Genomic DNA, 26,092 nt, shown 5'->3' with positions numbered 1-26,092 from the left:
AGAGAGCCCTCCCCACAGACGCCGTGCACCGCTGCGATAATAGCACCCGCTATTATCTCCACGCCACGGTTTCTCCACACCGCTCACATCCACCACAAAAGTATGCACCCTTGCAAAAACCCGCCGGGGGAGTCGGTCCGAATTCCTCATCCTTCTCTTTCCTACACCACTCTCCTCCTCCACTACAATAACATTCTCTGCCTCCATGTTTTTTCCTTTCATTAAAACACAAACAGGACTCAGAAAGCAACAAAAAAGCAACAAAAAAAACCCAAAAGTCTCTCCCCTCCCCAAACAGAGCTAGGCTGAAGGGGAGGGCTTCAAAAATCAACCAAAAACACCAAAAAACCACAAAAATCAAAGTCTTACTTAAGACAAACAAATCCTCTGTTCCTCTTCTTCTTCTCCTTCTTATAGAGAGGACAACTCCCTCACCTCTTTTACGACGCTGCTTTTTTTCCCTTGCGTTTTTCTCTTCTTCCACGTTCTCTCTCTTCACTGAGAATAGAATAAAAAATGCTCACGCTAATACACAAGCACCCGTGTCTTGCCAAAGCTGACAAATAAACAGACGGACAAGCCGGACACTGCACGTGTGAACAAGGGAATGAGCGAGCGAGCGGGGATAGGGCGCCTCCTACGCTTAAAAGCTTACAGCACCTGGTATTCCAAGGACGTCTCTCATCCAAGTGCTAACCAGGACCATCCCTGTTTAGCTTCCGAGATCAGACAAGATCAGGTGTGCTCAAGGGGGTGTGGCCGTAAGCGAGAGCAAGGCTCGCTTGCACCCTTCTTATTGAGAGGACAGCTCCGTCACCTCTTTTATGACGCTGCTTTTTTTCCCTTGCGTTTTTCTCTTCTTCCCACATTCTCTCTCTTCACTGCCTTCGTCCCCGCTCTATTTCACTTCAGCCTTTCACTCTTGCTTCCTTCCAATGAGGACGGAGCTGCGGGAGAAAGGGCGCTATAGAGGATTGCTGTGGAGAGCTGCTGCTGTGCTTTGACATCTGAGCTCGGTGGAAAACGATCTCAATACAATTCTGAAAAACGCGACTCCCCGAACGCCAGCCGAACAAGTCTTGAAGTGGAAATCTAATAAGTAAATTGTTTCTTAAAATGTAGAGAGCTTTGCAAAAAATATATTGGTGCTTTAATATAATGTAACGCCCTCGCCTGGTGGTGAGGAGGAAGCACCCCTAGGCGCTCGTAGTACCGCTGGGCATGCTGGGAGTGGTAGCCGGGAAGAGTCTGAGGGTCAGCACGATGACCAGCGGCTGACCCTACCTGTGTAAATAATGTCCTAGTAATTCTAGTGCCCTGTGTAGTCCTGTAAAAGTAGAGTGTGTTGTTAGGTAATTACCACCCTAAATGTGTGTACGTGTTCGTCAGTCTCCTCATGTGTGTGTAGATCCTGTGTTTGGTTTTGGTGTGGTTGTAAAATAAAGCCAGTGCTTGGTTAATCGCGTCTCCACTGTTCTTTAGTTCTGAAAAAGAACCTGCAAAACGCTACGTTGGTGTCAGAAGCGGGCAGAATGAACAACTCGTGGCAGACACTACCCGATTCCATAAAGCGCCGGCTGACGCTGGAAGACGCAGAACCCATCGGCGGCGCACATAGAGAGCCTGAGCAACTCCTGGGTGCGACAGGTGGTCACAGCCCTTACCAGGGCTACCCAGTAGTGGTCCCGCCAGTAGAATTGGGGCGGCCGCCCCGGAGAGAGGATGCCCTCCCTGCCAGAGCCGATCAGCGATTCCCACACCCATCGGCGCGGGTGCGACCAGGTCGCTACGATGGTGAGGCGCCTTGGGAGACCTATGAGGCGCAGTTCCAGCTCGCGGCCCGGACGAATGGCTGGAGCCGGGCGGAGATGGCCGGCCACCTGGCGGCGGCGCTGGAAGGAGCGGCCTGCCAGGTGCTCCTGGACGTCCCGGAGGAGGACAGAGGCGACTACACGGCGCTGGCAGCAGCCCTCCAGCTGCGCTTCGGTGTAGAGGAGGCGCCGGACTTGATGCGGGAGAGGCGCCGACCAGGAGAGCGACTGGGCCCGGTCGCCGCGGATGTCATGTTCCTCGCCCGCCAGGATACCCAACTTTCCCCCGGGAGGCGCAGCGGGAGATGGCTCTCCAGGCCTTTCTCAAGGCCCTCTCGCCCGAGGAGCTGCGGCGCCACGTGGAGCTGGCCGCGCCAACATCGCTGGAGCAGGCCTTGGCCCTTGCTACACGGGCTGAGGTAGTGTTCGGGGTGACTGGCAGCGCCAGCAGACGCAGTGCGCCCTGCCGGCTGACCGAGGCGGCGACGGAGGAATCCAGCGAGGGGGAAGAGGAGCCAGCCCGTGCAGCGACCGCCGCGGAACAGCCCCGCACGCTGATTTGCGACTGCTGCGGGAAAAGAGGACACCGAGCCCGGGTCTGCCGGGCACCCGAACCTCGCTCTCCCCGATCGGCGTCGGGAAACGGGAACGGGGCGGCTCAGCGCGGGGAAGGCCGCCCTTGAACACCTCAACCCCCGCTCCGGAGAGCGCTGTAAAAACCGGCGCCCCTCACGCCACCGTGGGGCGAGTCGGCTGTAGCCGGGGCCTGTACCTCCACTGCCGGATTGAGGACCAACCCTGCCTGGCCCTACTCGACACCGGTTCATCAGTGACCCTACTTCGGCCGGGCGTCCTCCCCGACACCGAGGGCACAAACCCCCCAGGATGGGAGGCCTCCAGCCTGCGGCTGAGGACCGTGACGGGACAGCTCGCTGCAGTCCGGGGGAAACGGGTGCTTGCCTTCCGTCTGGGTGCAGCGACGGTGCGCCACCCCTGCTACCTTGCACCCATCCAGGAGGACTGCATTCTGGGGCTGGACCTACTGCAGCGAGTGGGGGCCAGGTTGGACTTGGACCGTCAGGAGTTGGTGTGGCAGGGGGAGCGACTGCACCTGGTGGAGGGCAGGTCCGGCGAAGGCCGAGGGACGCGGGCTTGCCGGAGCCGGGGGAACAAGAGGCAGCGGCGGCGGCGGCGGCGTCAGTCGCCGGGGCAGACCAGGCCTGCGAGCCGGGGAGCGAGCGTGCCGGATCCTGCCCCTGAGTCGGCCGGGGGGCCAGACAAGGCGGCGGCGGGGGCCGAGCGTTGCGTGGAAGCGAAGCGTGCCGTTGAGGACCTCTTCCAGCGGAGCTGCGAGGGCCTCGATCAGGACCAGCGGCAGCGGCTCCAGGAGCTACTCGCCCAGAACGAAGACCTCTTTGTGGCGAGGGATGAGGACTGCACCCCCACTGCCCTGGTCCAACACGAGATCAACACCGGCGACGCTCGGCCCATCCGCATCCCACCAGGACGCATGGTCCACGCCAAGCGGACCGCCGCCGAGGAAAAGATCCGGGAGATGGCCGCAGCGGGGGTGATTGAGCCCTCCGCGAGCCCGTGGTCGGCGCCAGCAGTACTGGTTAAAAAAAAAGACGGCTCGTGGAGGTTCTGCGTCAACTACCGCAAGCTGAATGAGGTCACCCGGAAAGATTCCTACCCCCTGCCGAGGATAGATGACGCCCTGGACTACATCACCGGGTCGACCTGGTTCAGCTCCCTGGACCTCCGCTGCGGCTACTGGCAGGTACCGCTTGCTCCCGATGCTCGCCCGAAGACGGCCTTTTCCATCGGCCAGGGCCTCTGGCAGTTTACTGTCATGCCTTTTGGCCTGTGCAATGCCCCGGCGACGTTCGAGAGGCTGATGGAGAGGGTGCTGGCATCGGTCCCGCGGAACCAGTGCGTGTTATATCTGGACGATCTGCTGGTTCATGCACGGAGTTTCGACCAGGCCTTGACGAACCTCCAGGCGGTGCTGGCCTGCATCCGCCGTGCTGGCCTGAGGCTCAACCCCCGCAAGTGCGAGCTCCTGCGGCGGGAGGTGACCTTCCTGGGACATGTTGTTGGACCGCGAGGGGTGGCTACGGACCCAGGTAAGGTCGCCGCAGTGAGGGGCTGGCCGACTCCACGCACCGTCGTGGAGCTCCGCAGCTTTCTGGGGTTGGCCTCGTACTATCGGAGGTTCGTCCGGGACTTTGCCAGCATCGCTGCCCCGCTGCCCCGCTGCACCGCCTCACCGACAAGGGCCGCCGTTTTGACTGGGACTCGGGCTGTGAGACTGCCTTTGGCCGGTTGCGCGAAGCTCTGGTGGGGGCCCCCGTGCTGGCCTACCCCGACCCGCGGTTGCCGTATATTCTCGACACCGACGCGAGTGACTCGGGGGTGGGGGCGGTGTTGGCGCAGGAGGAGCCGGATGGGGAGCGCGTAGTGGCTTACTATAGTCGGGCTCTGACTAGGCCTGAGCGGAACTACTGCGTGACCCGTCGCGAGCTGCTGGCGGTGATGGCGGCGGTCCACCATTTCAGGCCGTACCTGTTCGGGACCCGGTTCCGGTTGAGGACCGACCATGCGTCCCTCACCTGGCTGCTCCACTTTAAGGAGCCAGAGGGACAGATGGCGCGATGGATAGAGATCCTGCAGGAGTACGACTTCACTGTCGTGCACCGTGCGGGGTCTCGCCATCTCAATGCCGACGCTCTCTCGCGGCGCCCCTGCGAGGCCGCGGACTGCCATCACTGCGCCCGGCGGGAGCAGCGTGAGGAGGCTGTCCGCACCGTGGCGGGGGTGAGCGCCGCGGCCACGGCCCGGGAGGGGCCGCTGGGGGTGGGCCTGCCAGACCTGGCGCAGCGTCAGGCAGCTGATCCTGACGTGGGCCCGGTGCTCCGCTGGAGGGCAGCAGGAGTGCGGCCTACACGAGAGGAGCTCGCCCCGCACCCGAAGTCCGTCAAGGCCCTCTGCGCCCTGTGGGAGGCCTTGGAGGTAAAGGACGGGGTGCTGCGCCGGGGTTGGCGGGTACCCTCCAGTGGCGAGGTACGGTGGCAGCTGGTGGTGCCTCGGTCGCTCCGCGGGGCGGTGCTCCGAGCGGTGCACGGCCACCGGGTGTGGGGCACTTCGGCGGTAAAAAAACCCTGCAGCGTCTCCGAGGCCATTTTTATTGGGGTCTTTGCCACCGGGACGTGGAGCGGTACTGCCGAACGTGTGCGGTGTGCGTGGCGCAGAAGGGTCCCCCCGAGCGCTCTCGGGCCCCCCTCCAACAACACCAGGTGGGGGCTCCTATGGAGCGGGTGGGAGTGGACGTTTTGGGCCCGTTTCCGCGCACCGAGGCCGGGAACCGCTACGTCTTGGTGGCTATGGATTACTTTACGAAGTGGCCGGAGGCCTACGCCCTCCCGGACCAGAGTGCCCCCACGGTGGCCGATGCACTGCTGGAGGGGATGTTTGCCAGGCTGGGGGTGCCGGAGGAGTTACACAGTGACCAGGGGCGTAACTTCGAGTCCCAGGTCTTCGCCAGAGTGTGCCAGCGCCTGGGGATTACTAAGACGCGGACCACCCCGCTGCATCCCCAGAGCGACGGGTTGGTAGAGCGGTTTAATCGGACGCTCGCCACCCAGCTGGCCACCCTGGTGTCCCGGCACCAACGGGACTGGGACCGCCACCTCCCCCTTGCGCTCTGGGCGTATCGGACCGCGGTCCAGGAATCCACCGGGTGCACCCCGGCCTCGCTCATGCTGGGCCGGGAAATGCGAACACCGGTGGACCTGGTCTTCGGCCCGCCGCCCGGAGACGGGTCGGCACCGCCGGCTGGACCGGACTACGAGTGGGATCTGCGGCAGCGGATGCAGCAGGTGCACAGCTTTGCACGGACCCACCTGACACAGGCGGGGGTCCGGCAGAAGCGGTACTACGACCTGCGCTGCAGGGGGCCTGCCTTCCAGCCCGGGGACTCGGTTTGGGTGTACAACCCGCGGCGCCGCAAAGGCCTCAGTCCTAAGCTGGCGCCGTCATGGGAGGGGCCCGCTGAGGTACTCGGGGTGGTGGGCGAGGTCTGCTACCGTGTCCGGTTGCGAACACGGGGGAGAGTGGTGGTCCTGCACCGAGACCGCCTGGCCCCCTACCGGGCCCGGGAGGAGGAGCCGTGTGGGGAGGCTCCAGAGGAGCAGCCGGGGCCGGAGCCGGCCGATAGTGGGGCGTCCGTGGATCGCCAGCCGTCACCGCGGCGCAGCGGCCGCTCACGCAGGGTTCTGCAGCAGTTGGCCGAATACGAGTACAGCCTGAGGGGGGTGTTCGACGTCGGCGAGACGCCAGACGCCAGACGCTTCAGGTGGGGGCAGTGTAACGCCCTCGCCTGGTGGTGAGGAGGAAGCGCCCCTAGGCGCTCGTAGTACCGCTGGGCATGCTGGGAGTGGTAGCTGGGAAGAGTCTGAGGGTCAGCACGATGACCAGCGGCTGACCCTACCTGTGTAAATAATGTCCTAGTAATTCTAGTGCCCTGTGTAGTCCTGTAAAAGTAGAGTGTGTTGTTAGGTAATTACCACCCTAAATGTGTGTACGTGTTCGTCAGTCTCCTCATGTGTGTGTAGATCCTGTGTTTGGTTTTGGTGTGGTTGTAAAATAAAGCCAGTGCTTGGTTAATTGCGTCTCTACTGTTCTTTAGTTCTGAAAAAGAACCTGCAAAACGCTACAATAATATATTTCAAGGATGTAAATGCTGTGCTACAGTACGTGCAGAATTTTAGAAAACAGTGCATCAACAAAGTACACTGTTTAGGTTACTTTAGAAGACAATGTACCAAAACAATATATGCTGTCTGGGTCGTTAGAATTAGCTGAAAGTAACTGATTAGCTTTGAATAACAAATCTAGTGCTTCTTCTCTCGCTTTTTGATGTAATCTGTTTTCTCTTAGGGAAAGGGGAACTTTTAGAAGGGACAAAGCGCTGAGCTTTTTTACAGCGCAACGTCTTTTAAAAACCCTGTACTGCTTGTAACAAATTGAGTCTCTGGTTGCACTTTGCGAAGTGGCAGCAGGGCTTGCAATATTGAAATAAAGACCTTACTCAGGTGAGAACTCTCTCTTGTGGCTTCCTTGATAGTTCCATGACAATTTGGGGGCTCGTCCGGGATCAGAAACCTGAACGCGAACGGCTGCTGAAACTCCATCCGGACCCTGACAATTTTAGCAAAATTGGACGAACCTCGGAGGATAAATTGTTTATCCTTCCAGAGACGCGTCTGGAGAATTGGCAGCTGTCTGACGCCAGTAAGTGATCCTTAAAAATTAATAGTTTGAGAAGCGAGCCACAGGGGTGTTCTCACACGGGTTTGATGAGTCTGGGACTCATATAAAGAACTTATCTTAACACAGACGTGTGGTTTTTGCTCTGCGGAGTAGTTGATGTGATAAGGTTCTAAGTAAGGCACCGATCGGTAAAAATGGGAAATTAAAATTCAAAGATGAAAATGGGACCGAGCAGTCCAGCAAAAGTACATGTACGACAAATTCAGAGAAACAATTATAGCCTGGGTTAAAGTAAAAAAAATGTTTTATGTTCATGAACTGTAAAGCTAGGGTAATAGGTGTAAGGGAACTTGCACATAATTTATATATGATAATTAGGGGCCCATAACTATGAAGGATCTTTGTAAGTGAATCAGAATGGACAGAGGAAAGTTGAATTAGGAAAAAGAAGTTTCCTGAAGAAGGGGAAACTTAGAAGAGAAGGAGAAGAAAGGAAAGAAAGTGAATTGGAAAACTTATGTAATGGAAAGAGGAATCACAGAAATAATGGGAAGCTTCAAAAAAGACTAGTCTTGAAACTAAAGAACAGCAAGCTGCAGCTAAAGTAATTCCATGGCCATGCCTTCTAAAAAGAAAAAGTCTCCACAGAAACTAGAAAGCGGTCCGGAGCCAAAGCCTGTTCACTTGTTTGTGAAATGCTAATGTGCACTTTTACAGGTCCAGAAGGAACTCCAGCATATGTACATTGACATTGGTCTCCTGGTGAATTATTTGCATTAGTTAAGTCTTTTCCTAAATTGCCTGATGACCGTAAAGAATTTCGAAGAAAGGCAAGCCTTGTTCTTGATTGTCTTAAGCCTAATTACAGTGACATAACCTTGTTGCTAGATTATATTGTTCCTAAAGGTTTACAACGTCCTCTAAAAAGGAGGAGGCAGATTGGCGGATACGTGACCCAAATGATGAAGAAGTATCCATCTAAATTAAACCACACGGACATGGAGAGGAAAAGTTAGGCGGCCGCTTCTAAAAAGAGGTAAGGACTCCTCTTTTCTAAAAAGTCCCTTGTCCTCTCCATGTTGCTGTGGTGCTGAAGCAAGTACAACAGAAAAATGAGTTAATGGTGTATGTGTTTTTAGATGCCTGTATTGTGAAGGTGGGGTAGAAAAAAAGGGATAGCTGAAGGAATAGCGTCTCGCCCTGCCCGTGCGAAACAATCCAAGTGTTGCATCCTGGTACACGACTGCAGTACGGCTGAAGGTAGTAACTAGAACTGTACTCGCAGAAGAGCCGAAAATGGTAACTCGATTCAACTGTGTGTTTAAAGCCAGGATTTGGAACCTGGTCCGTGTTCCCGAATTGTGATAGTTCGTCAGTTTGTCTCGACTGGGGGGTTCCGCGGGGCGCGTGGGAGACATGTAAATGGTTTGGTGTGAAGAAAAAAAAAAGTTTGATTAATCCAAAGTGAAACTTAAAAGAAATATGTCAGACGGAATTTAGGCTGAACAGGAATGTAGAAAAGTGTATGAACATTTGGATAAACATAAACAATATTTAGAGGAATATTTGAGAATTCAACAGAATATCATAGATGAGACGCAAAAATCTCTGATGGAAAAGCTAAAAGCAATGGCTGAACGAAACGAAGTTATATATGCAGAAAAAGAAACAGCAAAAGAAGAAATAGAACGCCTTAAGAGAGAATCTAGGAGAAGGGTGGGAATTAGTGATGATGTTGCCAAGAATGTACAACTATGCTTTCCTGATATTACGGACAGCGGAGACAGATTTGATTTAATAACTCGCGAAGCATGCATGCAGAAGTGCGAGCGCTGCAAATGGGAGGTAAAAAGACTCCCAAAGAGGAGAAAAGGGTGCCGCCAGTTTGTCCAAATTATTGTGCGACTTTAATGTTATACCGAGATATAAAACCCCAAAGACAAAACTACTAATAAGCTGGTGTGCAGTTACTAAAAAAAAGGTGTTTTTGGGAGAAATTGTAAGAAAGAGGCTTGATTTCACAATTAAAGAACATGTCAGAAGCTGAAACGAGAGCCGTGCGTGAACTAACAGTTTTAATCTAGTAAACCCCTCTGTAGCCTTCCTGAATTTATCTCAGGATTTAAATAAAAGTGAAATAATCTTACAGTGTGCAGTAACTGGGGGACACAGGAGCACAGCTGTCCTGTTTTTAGACTAAAACAGCATAAAGATGTGATATAAAGTTTTCTAACGGGTAACAGGAGGCTACAGGAGAAGGGGTGCAAGGGTTGTGTTTAAAGCAAATATAAGCTGTCACAGTCTGCTTGGGAAAAGATGTACAGTTTCAACTACTGATGTGGGTGGGGGACACCCCAGACCTATTTTAGGCCCAGACTGCAGCATTTTATAAGGAATTACTGCATGAAATAGCATTTATGTAAACTAACTCAATAGAGTTATGTGATATTGTGATTGTTTTACCTAATGAGGGAATCCATAAGGCCGGGCTACTCCAAGTATTGGATCTAAAGAGGAAAAAAAGGAGTATAAAACCAACTACATGATAAAGCCAGGGTGAATGCCTTCTCAGAACGAGCTTGTCTAGTGACGTATTGGTTTAAGGGGGATAGTGCAGTCTAAAGACAAAATTGCCTTGACCCCTGCAGCAGAAACCGTTTTTGATGTTTTGAGACAAGCTTTCTTGCAGGCACTGGCCCTGACTGGATTCCCTCAGACTGATCATCTGTATGTAATTTGTCTGTAAGTGAAAGAAATGGGTTGTGAGCTGTTGTGCTGGTGCAGGAGCATGGAGATAGGCATCGTCTGGTGGGTTATTATTATTCAGGAACCCTTGATGAAGTGGCCAAGGGGCCGTGTTTATGTGTTGTGCAGGCTACCTGCCTGGCTGTATAAACTGTGAATAATCTGGTGTAGAACTAGCAGACCGAATGAAAATATTTAATTGAAACTTGTAAATATGCTAAATGGAAAATTGTAGCAATTTATATAGACTATATATATACATTTGGTGTATGCCACAATTTTGGATGGCAGTGAAGGAATAGGGATTTCCCCAACATGGGAGATGGCTCTCCAGGCTTTTCTCAAGGCCCTCTCACCCGAGGAGCTGCGGCGCCACGTGCAGCTGGCCGCGCCAACATCGCTGGAGCAGGCCTTGGCCCTTGCTACACGGGCTGAGGCCGTGTTCGGGGTGACTGGAAGTGCCAGCAGACGCAGTGCGCCCTGCCGGCTGACCGAGACGGCAACGGAGGGATCCAGCGAGGGGGAAGAGGAGCCAGCCCGGGCAGCGACCCCCGCGGAACAGCCCCGCACGCTGATTTGCAACCGCTGCGGGAAGAGGGGACACCGAGCCCGGTTCTGCCGGGCACCCGAACCTCGCACTCCTCGATCGGCGTCGGGAAACGGGAACGGGGCGGCTCAGCGTGGGGAAGGCCACCCCTCGAACACCTCAACCCCCGCTCCGGAGAGCGATGTTAAGACCGGTGCCCCTCACGCCACCGTGGGGCGAGTCGGCTGTAGCCGGGACCTGTACCTCCACTGCAAAATCGAGGACCAACCCTGCCTGGCCCTACTCGACACCAGTTCATCGGTAACCCTACTCCGTCCGGACGTCCTCCCCGACACCGAGGGCACCAACCCCCCAGGATGGGAGGCCTCCAGCCTGCGGCTAAGGACCGTGACGGGACAGCTCGCTGCAGTCCGGGGGAAACAGGTGCTTGCCTTCCGTCTAGGTGCAGCGACGGTGCGCCACCCCTGCTACCTCGCACCCATCCAGGAGGACTGCATTCTGGGGCTGGACGTACTGCTGCGAGTGGGGGCCAGTTTGGACTTGAGCCGGCAGGGGGAGCGACTGCACCTGGTGGAGGGCAGGCCCGGCGAAGGCCGAGGGACGCGGGCTTGCCGGAGCCGGGAGAAAAAGAGGCAGTGGCGGCGGCGGCGGCAGTCGCCGGGGCAGACCAGGCCTGTGAGCCGGGGAGCGAGCGTGCCAGATCCTGCTCCCGAGTCAGCCGGGGGGCCAGACAAAGCGGCGGCGGCGGGGGCCGAAGGTTGCGTGGAAGCGAGGCGCGCCGTTGAGGATCTCTACCAGCGGAGCTGCGAGGGCCTCGATCAAGACCAGCTGCAGCGGCTCCAGGAGCTACTCACCCAGAACAAGGATCTCTTTGCGGCGAGAGATGAGGACTGCACCCGCACTGCCCTGGTCCAACATAAGATCAACACCGGCGACGCTCGGCCCATCCGCATCCCACCGGGACGCATGGTTCACGCCAAGCGGACCGCCGCCGAGGAAAAGATCTGGGAGATGGCCGCAGCGGGGGTGATTGAGCCCTCCGCGAGCCCGTGGTCGGCGCCAGCTGTACTGGTAAAAAAAAAAGACGGCTCGTGGAGGTTCTGCGTCAACTACCGCAAGCTGAACGAGGTCACCCGGAAAGATTCCTACCCCCTGCCGAGGATAGATGACACCCTGGACTACATCACCGGGTCGACCTGGTTCAGCTCCCTGGACCTCCGCTGCGGCTACTGGCAGGTACCGCTTGCTCCCGATGCTCGCCCGAAGACGGCCTTTTCTATCGGCCAGGGCCTCTGGCAGTTTACTGTCATGCCTTTTGGCCTGTGCAATGCCCCGGCGACGTTCGAGAGGCTGATGGAGAGGGTGCTGGCATCTGTCCCGCGGAACCAGTGTGTGCTGTATCTGGACGATCCGATACTTCATGCCCGGGGCTTAGACCAGGCCTTGACGAACCTCCAGGCGGTGCTGGCCTGCATCCGCCGTGCTGGCCTGAGGCTCAACCCCCGCAAATTCGAGCTCCTGCGGTGGGAGGTGAGCTTCCTGGGACATGTTGTTGGACCGCGAGGGGTGGCTACGGACCCAGGTAAGGTCGCCGCAGTGAGGGACTGGCCGACTCCACGCACCGTCACGGAGCTCCGCAGCTTTCTGGGGTTGGCCTCGTACTCGTACTGGGGTTCGTCCGGGACTTTGCCAGCATCGCTGCCCCGCTGCACCGCCTAACCGACAAGGGCCGCCGTTTCTACTGGGACTCGGGCTGTGAGACTGCCTTCGGCCGGTGAAGCTCTGGTGGGGGCCCCCGTGCTGGCCTACCCCGACCCGCGGTTGCCGTATGTTCTCGACACCGACGCGAGTGACTCGGGGGTGGGTGCGGTGTTGGCGCAGGAGGGGCCGGATGGGGAGCGAGTAGTGGCCTACTATAGTCGGGCTTTGACTAGGGCTGAACGGAACTACTGCGTGACCCGTCGTGAGCTGCTGGCGGTGATGGTGGCGGTCCACCACTTCAGGCCGTACCTGTTCGGGACCCGGTTCCGGCTGAGGTCCGACCATGTGTCCCTCACCTGGCTGCTCCATTTTAAGGAGCCGAAGGGGCAGATGGCGCGATGGATAGAGATCCTGCAGGAGTACGACTTCACTGTCGTTCACCGTGCGGGGTCTCGCTCTCTCGCGGCGCCCCTGCGAGGCCGCGGTGCACGGCCAGCCGGGCGTGGGGCACTTCGGCGGTAAAAAAACCCTGCAGCGTCTCCGAGGCCATTGCCACAGAGACGTGGAGCGGTACTGCCGAACGTGTGTGGTGTGCGTGGCGCAGAAGGGTCCCCCCGAGCGCTCTCGGGCCCCCCTCCAACAACACCAGGTGGGGGCTCCTATGGAGCGGGTGGGGGTGGAAGTTTTGGGCCCGTTTCGGCGCACCGAGGCCGGGAACCGCTACGTCTTGGTGGCCATGGATTATTTTACGAAGTGGCCGGAGGCCTACGCCCTCCCGGACCAGAGTGCCCCCATGGTGGCCGATGCACTGCTGGAGGGGATGTTTGCCAGGCTGGGGGTGCCGGAGGAGTTACACAGTGACCAGGGGCGTAACTTCGAGTCCCAGGTCTTCGCCAGAGTGTGCCAGCGCCTGGGGATCACTAAGACGTGGACCACACCGCTGCATCCCCAGAGCGACGGGTTGGTGGAGCGGTTTAATCGGACGCTCGCCACCCAGCTGGCCACCCTGGTGTCCCTACACCAACGGGACTGGGACCGCCACCTCCCCCTTGCGCTCTGGGCGTATAGGACCGCGGTCCAGGAATCCACCGGGTGCACCCCGGCCTCGCTCATGCTGGGCCGGGAAATGCGAACCCCGGTGGACCTGGTCTTCGGCCCGCCGCCCGGAGACGGGTCGGCACCACCGGCTGGACCGGACTACGAGTGGGACCTGCGGCAGCGGATGCAGCGGGTGCACAGCTTTGCACGGACCCACCTGACACAGGCTGGGGTCCGGCAGAAGCGGTACTACGACCTGCGCTGCAGGGGGCCTGCCTTCCAGCCCGGGGACTCGGTTTGAGTGTACAACCCGCGCCGCCGCAAAGGCCTCAGCCCTAAGATGGCGCCGTCGTGGGAGGGGCCCGCTGAGGTACTCGGGGTGGTGGGCGAGGTCTGCTACCGTGTCCGGTTGCGAACACGGGCGAGAGTGGTGGTCCTGCACTGAGACCGCCTGGCCCCCTACCGGGCCCGGGAGGAGGAGCCGTGTGGGGAGCCTCTAGAGGAGCAGCCGGGGCTTGAGCCGGCCGATAGTGGGGCGTCCATGGGTCGCCAGCCATCACCGCGGCGCAGCAGCCGCTCACGCAGGGTTCCGCAGCAGTTAGCCGAGTACGAGTACAGCCTGAGGGGGGTGTTCGACGTCGGCGAGACGCCAGACGCTTCAGGTGGGGGCAGTGTAACACCCTCGCCTGGTGGTGAGGAGGAAGCGCCCCTAGGCCCTCGTAGTACCGCTGGGCATGCTGGGAGTGGTAGCCGGGGAGAGTCTGAGGGTCAGCACGATGACCAGCGGCTGACCCTACCTGTGTAAATAATGTCCTAGTATTTCTAGCGCCCTGTGTAGTCTTATAAGAGTATAGCGTGTTGTTAAGTAATTACCACCATAAAGATGTGTACGTATTCCGTCTCCTCATGTGCGTGTATATTCTGTGTTTGGTTTTGTGTGGTTGTTAACAAATAAAGCTAGTGCTTGGTTTGTTAATCGCGTCTCTACTGGTCTTTTGTTCTGAAAAGAACCTATAAATGCTACAATATATTCATTTATTACTGGTTTCATTCATTGAGCACGGATACAATAGAGGTACAGTCATTCACTATTTGACATGTCTGCACTGGTACAGAACCTAGCAATCAGAAAACAGGTGAAACTGTCTTTAGAATTAGCACACAGTACTGAGGCCCCCATGACCAAATAAAGGCTAACCTCGATAATCAGCCTAAATAATGCAGACCACAGCAAAACGACTGACTTTGAAAAGGGAATGAATGTCCGGAAGGAGAAGTGTAACCAGCTTGAGATGCTTCTCCGGACCTCTAACTAAAAGAAACCGGGAACCAGCAGTGGCATCGACTCCTTTCGAACTAGGATCCTATCGCAGCTCGTGGTGTCGTAACTCTTCCGTATCTGATATTGGACCAAGCACATCAGGGGAGAGCGTGAACACAGTCCCCCACTACCAGAAATTATGCAGTCGAGATTCCCACATTTGGGGAATTCGCAGGGGTCAGCACAGCTGGAGTGCAATGGCCGAGCCTCGCTCTGGGTGAACCGATTTCGATTTCGATTTTTAAGAACTTTTATTTCCTTTTCACAATCAAATACAGGGCATCACAAATGCTTTACATTAATATACATACTTAAAACAGTATATATGATCACATCTTATTACATTTTGACACGGTACCAGTTACATAGCAACAATTTCTTTTTTCTGAAGCAAATCACATTCTTTACTTAAACATGATAATGTTTTTCACAGTTTCTTGAGATATTGACCTATGCCCTCTATTTCCCACAGATTTTCTGCTTCCTCCCTCCCTTCTCTCCACAGATCTCTGAGGTAATAGTTCTCTCGGGTGATGAACAGGGCCAGGCTACCTGCTGCCTTGACTGGGACCTCGATGCCTTTGAACAGCCCCATGTTCCTCACTCTCCACAGGGCGTCTTTCCCACTGTTCACCACGGCCCAGATCCTGTCAAACACGTCAGGAGGAAGTTTGACAGGAGAGATGCCGTATATGACGAAAGCAGCGGTCAGGGTAAATTGGGGCGAGAGAGCTTGCAACCAATCTTCAAACTGTGCCCAGAAGGCCTTAGCAAAAAAGCAGGACCACAGGAGATGGGTCACAGTCTCCTCCTCGCCGCAGCCCACCCTAACGCAGCGAGGGCTGGGGGTGAGGCCTAAGAACTAAGAAAGTTCGTACCGTAAGCACTGGTGGACGACACTCCAGGCTAAATCTCTGTGAATGTTGCACAGAAACTTAGAGGATGTGTGTTTCCACACCTTCCTTGTTTGGGCTGATGTTAAAATGCCCACAGGGGTCTGCCTATTGTTCTGGGGTGCAACGAAATCTTCCAGTTTTTGGACGCTGACATCTCAGAGGGGAATATGGCGAATTGGGTGAGATCTTAGAAAACTTTTAACTGTCCCATAAATTGCAGGGCATGTGTCAGAGAGTGGGACATCCAGCTTGGGTCTGACACCCCACACTCTGAACACCTCCCTACCTACCCAGAGCCTGGCACAATAAGTCCAGGTACGCGCTGCAGGTGCTGTTGCAAAGCCTCTCAGCACAGAGGCCAGGAAAATGCACAGCAGCTTCGTAGCAATATCTGGGACAGACTTCCCCCCTGAGGGTAGCGGCCTGTACATTATTTCCCTTCTGAGTCTTTCCTGCTTCCCACCCCATAGAAATTGAAACATCAATCTCCTCAGCACCGCCGCAACACGGTGTGGGATTGGGAAGGTAGAAGCCAGAAAATTCAAGACAGGCAAGAGCTCGGCTTTGATGACCAGCACCTTACCTGTCATGGTGAGGTCTCGGTCCTTCCATTGCATCAGTTTTTTGTTTAAGATTGGCAATTTGTTCTGCCAATTTACTGTTCCCATCTCTTCTCCAAAATACACCCCCAGGACCTTAATTCTCTTCTCTTGCAGCCTGAGGTCATGTCCTTCTTTTGGCTCCCTCCAGTTCTGATAAAAAATCTCACTCTTAGATTTGTTAATTTTTGCAGAGGAAGCCAAAGAGAAACGATCACATCACTGCAGAGCTCTGCTAATTGAGGCATTGTCAGAGAGGAGCAGGGTGACGTCATCCATGTATAGAGATGTCTTTACCTCTCCTCCCCCACTTCCAGGCACTGGTATCCCATTAATGGCCTGATCCTGGCGCAAGGCACAGGCTAAGGGCTCCATAGCCAAAACGAATAACAAGGGGGATAATGGGCAGCCCTGCCTCACCCCTGAACAGACTTCAAAGGGGCGTGATCTATTGCCATTAACCATTACTCTGCTGTTGCTACCTGTGTACAGCAGGTTAATCCACTTTCTCATGATGGGGCCAAACTTCATGTGCTCAAGTACCGATGTTAAGTACTGCCGGTTTAGGCGGTCAAAGGCCTTTTCTAGGTCTACACCTAAAATGCACAGAGGGAGGGAGCGATCCTCTGAGTACAGACAGACATCCCTCAACAAGGCCAGGTTGTCGCTCATCAGGCGTCCTGCTATCCCACAAGTCTGTTCTTTCCCTACCAGTGAGGCCACTACATTTTGTAGGAGCAGGAAAAGGGCTTTGGACAGAATCTTAGTGTCCATGCCTAACAGGTTGAAGGGTCTCCAGTTCTTTATGTCATTCTTTGCTCCTTTCTTAAACAAGAGAGAGATAGTGCCTTCTCTTAAGGAGTCAGGCAGCAATTCTGTCTTATAGTTTTCCTCGAATAGGAGCAGTAGCGGATCCTGAAGCAGATCCCAAAAGGTGCAGTAAAATTCTTTAGGGAGCCCGTCAGCTCCCGGATTTTTCCCCTTTTGTAAGCTCTCCATAGCCTGTCTCAGCATTTCTACTGTCAAATTCCTCTCAAGTACTTCCCTATCTTCTTCACTCAAAACGTTTTCTAGCTTTGAGGTAAAAAAATGAATTTCTTCATCCTTTACCTCTGTAGAGCTGTACAGTCTTGAGTAGAAGGCCTCGGTGCAGGAGAGGATAGCACTCGGCTCTGTTCTCTCTCTTCCCTCCTCATCAACTACACTTTCCATGACAGACTTGGAGCCTACCACTTTCCTGAAAAAGAAGCGAGTACACTTCTCATTTTCTTCCAAGAACTGCACTCAGCTTCTTAACAGCACTCCTCGACTACTTTCTTTCGCTATGCTCCGGATGTCCTTTTTTAAGAGGGTGATATCCTCGAGCACATCGAAGCCACTGTGCAGCATCGTGTAGAGACGCTGCAGCTGCCTCTGTTTCCTGGCTAGCACTCCTCTCCGTCTGGCAGCAGCCTTCCTTCCCTCAGCCATGAAAAAGGCCTTTGTCCTCACCTTCACCTCCTCCCACCACTCTCCTACTGACCCATACAGACACTGCAAGGACAGCCACTGTGATAGTTTCTCCTTGTAGCGGGATACTAATCCCCTCGTTCTCTAGCAGCTTTGTGTTGAGTTTCCAGAGGCCTGGGCCAAAGACAGTCCCGCCCTTGAGTTCCACTCTACACCCTAAAGCCTGATGATCTGAGAAGAAGACAGGCTGAAGAGTGACCCCAACAACTTTCATTTTCTCTGACACAAAGCAATAGTCAATTCTGGAGCTGCTATTCCTCCCTGACCATGTATACCCTGCTGTTGTGGGATATATACATCTATATGTGTCTGAGAGTTTAAAGTCTTGAACTAAGTTTTGCAGGGCCAGTGAGCTGGAATCCAATTTTATCGGCCTTTTGGCTAAGATCAAGTTCAAGTGGCATACCCACAGTTCTTGTCTTTCCAAAGTTCTAGAAGGCACCCACCAGACTGGACAAGGGGACACAGGACCTGTGGGGGCTGCTACTGTCCCTCACAAAACAAGGACTGTGGAAGGCGAGGAACACTCTCATCCGGCACAACATAAAGTGGGGGGCGAGGGAGCTGGAGGAGAGGATCCTGGCGGACCTCAGGAGGAGGACGAAGCACCACGTCGCCAAATGGGGTTTCCCCACGGCGAGGGAGCGCTGGAATGGACTTTGGGCCCTATACAGAGATTAAAGGACAATAGGAAGTGGTAGATTTGGAGGGACTCTCTTAATTGCGCAAATCCGCCCCCACTCGCAAAGATTGATAACGGACAATCAATCTCCGTTCCGCCGTTGTTTTTTATTACATGGAGTGTTAATATGTGTGAGATGTTCCTTTTGAGATGTTTTTTTTGCAGAATAAAGTATATTTTGTAGAACAAAAAACATCTTATGACAAGGTTTACAAGTTATCTGTTGAACTACATTCTCATAGGTGTGGTCACATTCCAGATCATTTGTTTACGTTTTTGTTTCTGGAGCAACTGTTAGATGAAATGTGCTAATATGTAACCTAACTCCAGTGTGAATAACTAGAAGAGGGGAGCAGCTCCATTCCATACCATGGGAGCTTTGAGATTGGCTGGGCCAGATCTCTCATTTGCATATCTGATTTGGAAATATAACACTAAACCCCTTCTTGCATGGATTTAACTTGCACCCAAGAGTCCCCTACTGTGTATTGCTACTTATTTTTTTATGATAAGTGATGATTACCAGTTGACAGGTTTTATTTGTTGAATTATAAATGGTTTTGTATTATCATCCTGAATGGCCTGTACTCAAGGTTTGGTAGGGTATGTGTTTTCATTTCATTTACCAAATTGAATTTTTGCTCTTTTAGTATTTGTCTAGAAGGCTTTCTGAAGTCAGGAACCCCATTTATTTGGTGAAAAAGGATTCCGTATTAATATTAATATTTCTCCTACAACATAAATAGGGTCTTTTATGAATAAAAAGATCTTGCACTTGGAAATCTTGATAAAGCTGTGTGCTTCCATACACTCTAGCAGTTTTGATTCCTAATATTTGACCTTAGCTGCGGGAACGGGTCTTTTTTGCCATTTGATTTCCAATTGATCAGCACAGTATAGAAAATAGACCCATAAAGCAACGTCAGCAGTGACAAATGTCACTGGGTCACTTGGGTTTATACGTCGGGGTCCGGTAGTGAAGCTCTGCTCCTGTTTAGCCTCCGAAGCCGTACAGGGTGCGGCCCTGGCGCTTCAGCGCGTACACCACGTCCATGGCGGTGACAGTCTTCCTCTTGGCATGCTCGGTGTAGGTGACGGCGTCGCGGATGACGTTCTCCAGGAACACCTTCAGCACCCCGCGGGTCTCCTCGTAGATCAGCCCGGAGATCCGCTTCACTCCCCCACGGCGAGCCAGGCGGCGGATTGCGGGCTTGGTGATTCCCTGGATGTTGTCACGGAGAACCTTACGGTGACGCTTAGCACCTCCTTTCCCGAGTCCCTTTCCGCCTTTGCCTCTTCCAGACATCTTCTAGTTATCAGCTGTGAACACGACACACACTGCTCATCTTTGATGTATAATAGACATCTTTCTTTGATGTCTATTATACATCAAAGAAAGATTTTTATAGGTGTAGAAACTAGTAAATAAAGCCAATGATTTGTTTTAGAAATGTATTCTTAAAATATACAATTATTCACACCTGAACAATATGTAGTTCAAATTATACATTATATACAATATTGTATTCAAATGTCTAATCATCATAAAAAACACAACTAGTAAACTTCAGTTACAAATTCTAGTAACATGGCAATATATATAGTAATGACAAACACAAACTAATTACATGAACACGCTAATATTTAACTCAAAACCACATTTCGATTCAAATATAAATTTTTAAAATTTACAACTTCTTTATTTCCACGAAAATATTATTAATGTAGCACAAACGCTACTTTCTAATAAAGACAGAAAGAAACTGTTTGTTTTGTGTCTACTGGTGATCCTCCTCTCGATACTAATGAAATGTTTAATATGATCCCTCGAGAAAAAAAAGGAATCAATTTCCGCCTGGAATGATTGATGCCCCATCAAACATTTTGTAATATCCCTGGAAGTTTATACAGTAGAATCCTGGTTCGTGGCTTAAATTCAAGGTAAATGAGACTAAGGAAACGAGTTGGAAACTTGATGTCGAAGTGGGATTTAAATCACCCATTTCACATTTTACTTCATTGGGCAGTATGTGCCAGAGAGCAATGCCACAGCATCTCTTCAATAGCTCAGTTGGTAGAGTGGAGGACTGTAGTGGAGTCAACAGGGAATCCTTAGGTCGCTGGTTTGATTCCGGCTCGAAGGAAGGTGCTTTTCATGTAATTTAATCAAAGAGTTAAAAAAGCAGCTCTGTTTTATTCAGACATTGATCAAAAGCTCAATAATCGACTAAGCAAAGGCTCCTGTTCCGAATTCAGCCCACGTCTGATTGTCTTTTTTTTGCCAAGATCTGATCTTTGAATTAAGGGACTACACTGTCTGTTTTGTAATTCAAAAATACATACAAATGTCAAGTTTTTTGTAGATATAAAGGTGTTCTCTGTTTTCAAAGGATAGTTACTTAATTGGCATAATGATTTGGTATTGATTTTGTATCGTTGTATTATAAAGTTTGTGCATTCTGTGTTTTTATCGTATTGTGAGCTTATTTTTTAAACAAATGCTTACAAAGGCAAACACGGCACACATCAGTTTATACCAGCGGTGAAAAGTACAAGCTACTGTGCACTTCTGGGAGTATAACAGGTTCGATATAAAGTGGCAAAAATATAAAAGGGGAAAATACCCCAGACTGCGTGTAAAGCCCTCGTTGTGACTGTTTTAGATAAAAATGGCGTACTGTGCACGAAATTTTGCAGAAACACAATCTGATATTTTGATAATTATTATTTTAATAATTTTATAAGTATGAGGCCCCGGATCCAAATCTTCAGTTCTGATTTTTTTAAGTGATATCTTTCCTTCCTGTCGTGGAAGTCACACGATGTGAGCAATTGTTTTTTTTACGTTACGATCCAAAGAGCCTCAGACTCACTGTAACCAAACCAGGATGGATTCTGCTGGGAGCCGGACTGAGCTCATTCTCACTCCCTGTGCTGAAAACAGAATTAGCTCTTCCCCGAACATCGTCTACAGCTGCTGGATTGTGCTCTGCATCTTACTGCTCCGGCAGTTACTTTGACGAAAGACAAATCACTTGTGCGCTTTTAACCTTCTCGCAGCTACGGGCGAGACTGACGCTCACGATATGAAGGCACCCGCTGGTATACCGTCTCTAACTTTCAGTCGCGACAGACTTCGCTTTTTTTAAAAAAAAAGTAGATATAGCCCTGAAAAAAGCATTAGCTTTATCAGTTTTATATTAATCTATTTTGAATCAAAGTTTGATATTTTGTTTTATTTTTTATTGCATTTTACATAATAATAATAATCATTATTGCTTACACTTATATAGCGCTGTTCTGGATACTCCACTCAATGCGCTTTACAGGTAATGGGGACTCCCCGCCACCACCACCATTCTCCTGAATGATCACAGAGAGTCAGGACCTTGGTTTTACGTCTCAGCCGAAGGACGGCACCTGTTTACAGTTTAGCGTCCCCGTCATTGTACTGGGGTATCAGGACCCGCATGGACCGCAGGGTGTGCGCCCAGCGACAGAAACCAGACGTGTGTCGGGCTCGGCTGCGAGCAGGACAATGACGTCACGTGGACAAAGTAGAGGAATTCAAAACGGTTCTATAAAAGACCTGTGTCAGCTATTGGTTTGCAGTCTGGACTCTAAATCCTCTGATCCGATTTTAAATCTCTCTAATACCTGAGCTGCGGCTTCTTCCGAGTATTTATTCGTATACTTATTATGTGTAAGTGTATAGATGAAACCTTTCATAGTGTAACGCTTACGGCCGACAGGCACTGTGTAAGAGCCGGTGTACCAGAGCAGGTGACGTCACTGCCCTTCCCTGTGATAGCAGGACCACAGCCCGTGGGTTGTGGGGAGATCGCTCTTTAGCTCACCGGGCTGGGTCGCTGCAGAGAGACATGGGAGTCCCGGGTTCGAGCCTAATGCGGCGATGGCGCCCGCCTGAGCCCTTGTTGCGTTACAATATATTGTTCAGTTTAAATCAAAATGCTTTACTAATACAAGAGAGAAGTATAGTATGAAGGATGTGACAAATGTATGATTTCACGGAACAAAACGGTTTTTATTTGCATTCGAATTGAAGCGGAATTTTAGCGCAACACACAAGCCCTTTGTCTTTTTTAGTGATTTTTAAACAGACGTAGAAAACGCGTTTTTTTAACACTATAATAGCAGGGTCAGTGGCGTAATGAATAACGCGTTAGGCCTCGTGTCAAAAAATTATAGGTTCGACTGCCATCTGGCTTGTTGAATTTATACCACTTACATTCTTTTATATAAATGAACTGCACCTGAAAGCTATAGAAAACACTTTGGGTAAGTTGTCTGCAGCCTCCTGCGTCGACAACTTACCCAAAACACTGTACTGTCTGGAGATCAGCTCCAGCTCTGAACTCAATTGCAATGAAAAACCATGCGTAACAAAACTGGAGAACAGCTGAACTTGTGCTCAGTTCGGTGATGAGGGTTCAGAACTGTCGTTGTTGTACTTAGCACAAACTGCACAGGCTCTGAATCAGACCATGTCAATTAGTCTGATCAGTGTAGGACACGTTAATGTAGAATTATTAATAGGTTTATTAGTTAGTTAGTTCAGGTTTACCCACCTGAACTAATGTAGAATTATTACTTGGTCTGTCTCTTGTTTGTATATAAATGAATGTCTCTGACAACTTAATGTTAGTTTTACGATGTAGGTCAGGCGTTGACATATGCACGAGTATACGAAATGTCTCACTCCTGATTCAACTCATGTTCTATAGGAGATTGGCGATTCCTCCTGTTTCTCATACAACCATATCAGAACAGAAGCCCGTGTCACCCAGCTGTGATTCAAGATCGACTCGCATCTTTATCCCTTTTTTGTTCATGATCATTATTTTCTTTAGTTATGATCAATATTGAACTTTTTTTAAATGAAATGACAATAATCAAACATGCAGGCAGATTTTTGAAAAGTATTCGGAATTGACAGGGTGCCCCTTTGGAACAGTCGTCAGAAAATGTGAGAAAATGAAAGTTATGTAAGCTCTCACACAAAGCATTGAAGATTGGAATCTGAGTGTAAAAAAGCTACCTGTCTCCCAATGATAGGCAGGGATACACACCATGACTCGAATAGACTCAGCGAACTTTAACACCTATGATATTACGAGTGCTTTGCACGTGTCGAATTTCAAGAAGGAACTACTACAACAGTTTGGACATAATTCAATACCACCGGCAAAGTCCAATGCCGGCAACTTCTGAGAAAATAATGTTCACTCATGGAATTTGGTCTTTGAACGGCTGGCGGGAAAATTCATTTATACTCCTGTTGCACCCTCAGCTGAAACATGTTAAAATAACAACGCAGATTTGTTGGAGAACCTGACAAGAATTATTGGGTTAGCACTGTATGTATTCTGGTATATTTACTTTAATTTTAATATAAATGTAAACATGCATGCTGTATAATCTATTGTAATTTTAAAATATGTTAGCTGAGGATGCGAGGGGGGCAATTATACCTTGTGAAACACGCAAGGAACTGTAAAAAAGGCTGGTATTTGAAAAAAATTGGCGATCACAAGAAAACCACAATTTATGTGGTATTATCAGCAATATCCTTCAAAATCTATGTTCAAATGAAGGATTTAAAGAAACTATGAAAAAAGCAACAGTAATAGCAGAGGATTTTGATTTTTGCTCTTCAAGTCAGTAGATCGATGTAGAGTTGCGCCCCTACAAACAGCACAAAGGATGAAACCCACCTCTTTCGTTATTGCTATGTTTGTGCCGGTGAAAGTAGCATTTGTGCTATTGAAAGCATCTCGGAAGATGAAGGTGCAGTCACTTCCACATGTCATGATATCATTAGATCCGACGACAAGAGCTGAAGCCCCGGGATTTTCCAAGCCAGGAATGTGAGGAAGATGGGCATGGAGGAAGGTAGCGTGGCCGAGCGGTCTAAGGCGCTGGATTTAGGCTCCAGTCTCTCTGGGGGCGTGGGTTCGAATCCCACCGCTGCCAAATGTTAGTGTTTTAAGACCTGCAATACGATCAGTAAAACCACTTTTTGTTAGGCTGCGGGAGGTGTTTAGAGATAGACTTTCTAAAAGACAGGCTTAACATCAAGGCAGAAAAAATATTTTGTTTTCTCAACAAAAATTATTTTTGGCACGTTCAGCTTTATGTAGGGAACAACATCTGCCGAGATCACTTTTGAGGCAGTGCACATGATAGTGTACCAGCAAGTAAATTTAATATTGGCTGTGGTGGTGAGCTGCTTTTGTCTGTGAAACTTTTAATTCTTCACGCCGAATCGTTGGCAGGGGTAATAGCTTATCTTTGAACAGAGCGCTCCATCAGAAATACTTTGTTCGTGCTCAAAAGAGATCAGAGGATTAACTTCATGAATTCACATAGCATACCTTACAGGAAAGATTTAAAAGGGGAATTGATTGTGCTACCTGATGTTGTTCCTGTGGTTTCTTTGGATACAAAGGTGAATGTTCTTTGACGTTCTGCTAGAGTATCCACTGGGTGGGTTTTATCGATTAGCTCAGATAGGTCATCAGTGCTCCGTCTCCGGAAAATAATCAGCACTGTTTTTTCCTGTGCTGTCTTTTAAAACATATAAGATCACGAGTTTACAGATTTCTCCAAATAACAACTATACATTTCAACCCAGCGGTTAGCATTCCTTCAATCCAATAGTTTTACTCTAGGTTAAAAGCAGCGCAATCTACAGAGAGATGATATTCAAATATTTCAATGTTCTGTTGGATTACCTGTATGGAGATATCACTCAGAATTCCTAATATGATTTTGAGTTCAGTTTTGCTTTACTACTTTCAGAGTCTTATATTGACCTTGCTGAAGCAGAGAAGTGACATAATCACAAATAGTCTTATTAATATTTCAGTTAAATCTTTTTTTCTGTAGTAACATCAGTTGATATTAATATTAGTCCTGATTTATAATTTTTTGTCATGGTTGATCTTAAATAATTTTGTAATAAGTTTCAGTTTTGAAAAATCATGCAGAGAAGCTACCAAAACGGGTATAGTTCATATAATGATTAATGCAATAGCAGCATTTTGGGTTGAAAACAAAAAGTATATCTTGGTATGAATCCTAACACTTCATAGACAGCGTTCTAGGACTTCTCGCTTCAGATAAAGTTGTCAATACATCATAGATTTCTACTCAATCAATATCAGCAGTGTTATCACTACCGAACGCTAAATATAGATCCTGGCAATACTTCGTGAGATCTTCGTAAGAAAATCCAAAATACTACGGAAGGAATCAAATTTATATGTTTCTTTGGATCGAGAAGATGATCATTATGAGACTCAAAACATGCCTGTCTTTTCTTTTTTCGAGGACAAATGGATTATTGAGGTGTAAAGATGGGTTCAAAACCAAAATCACCTGCTATCGCTGCTGTTTCTTCAAATCCTTCAACTGATCATCGATATCGAGGAATAATATATAGTTTCTTCAAATCCTTCAACTGATCATCGACATAGAGAAATAATATTATACAATTGTGGTTTTCTGTTAATTGCCAATTTGACTAATTACATCTTCGTTTACAGATGTCTTGCATGTATCACAAGGTATAATAGTCGTCGTGCGTCCTCAGTTAAAATGTACGACAAAAGTACAACATTTATGGTTACATCCATATTAAAATGAAGGTTAATATACCAAGATATTAAAATACAATTGTACAGTCCTAACTTAATAATGCCTGTGAAGTTTTCCAACAAATCCAAACTGTAATTTTGAAATATTATAGCTGAGAATGACAAGAGAGTACAAAGATCAAATTCAATGAGTGAAAATGCACCAGTAGTTCTCTAAGCTGAGTTTCTTCCCTGAACATGACTTGCTTGCGAAGCACCAAGCAGCCTTGAACAGTTCACGGAAATCAAATATACAGTACAGATGGATTCAGAGTGTGCTTTCCAACTTTTGTGCAACATTTTCCTTTGATAGG

At 50.3% G+C, this 26,092-nt stretch overlaps 1 protein-coding gene, 2 non-coding genes and 2 pseudogenes across 3 annotated transcripts; 2 read left to right on the top strand and 3 right to left on the bottom strand.

The window, feature by feature from the left end:
- Positions 1–648: 648 nt before the first annotated feature.
- Positions 649–767, bottom strand: LOC148664131 (5S ribosomal RNA; annotated as a pseudogene).
- A 13,766-nt stretch (positions 768–14,533) lies between these two features.
- On the bottom strand, positions 14,534–14,687 carry LOC148664130 (U1 spliceosomal RNA; annotated as a pseudogene).
- A 4,065-nt stretch (positions 14,688–18,752) lies between these two features.
- Positions 18,753–18,808, top strand: LOC148664129 (U7 small nuclear RNA). Its single transcript, XR_015939029.1, has one exon. It is a non-coding gene; the product is annotated as a U7 small nuclear RNA (small nuclear RNA).
- Positions 18,809–19,114: 306 nt separating this feature from the next.
- On the bottom strand, positions 19,115–19,426 carry LOC148664128 (histone H4). Its single transcript, XM_088631480.1, has one exon. The coding sequence runs from the start codon at positions 19,424–19,426 to the stop codon at positions 19,115–19,117; it is 312 nt and encodes a 103-aa protein (XP_088487606.1).
- Positions 19,427–24,032: 4,606 nt separating this feature from the next.
- trnal-uag (transfer RNA leucine (anticodon UAG)) lies at positions 24,033–24,114 on the top strand. The gene has a single exon. It is a non-coding gene; the product is annotated as a tRNA-Leu (tRNA).
- Positions 24,115–26,092: the final 1,978 nt, after the last annotated feature.

Source organism: Lepisosteus platostomus, chromosome 5 (assembly GCF_059453375.1).
Source record: "Lepisosteus platostomus isolate fLepPlt1 chromosome 5, fLepPlt1.hap1, whole genome shotgun sequence".
Lineage (NCBI taxonomy): Eukaryota > Metazoa > Chordata > Actinopteri > Semionotiformes > Lepisosteidae > Lepisosteus > Lepisosteus platostomus.
The sequence above is the reverse complement of the archived record's forward strand: the minus strand, read 5'-3'. Positions and strand labels throughout refer to the sequence as shown.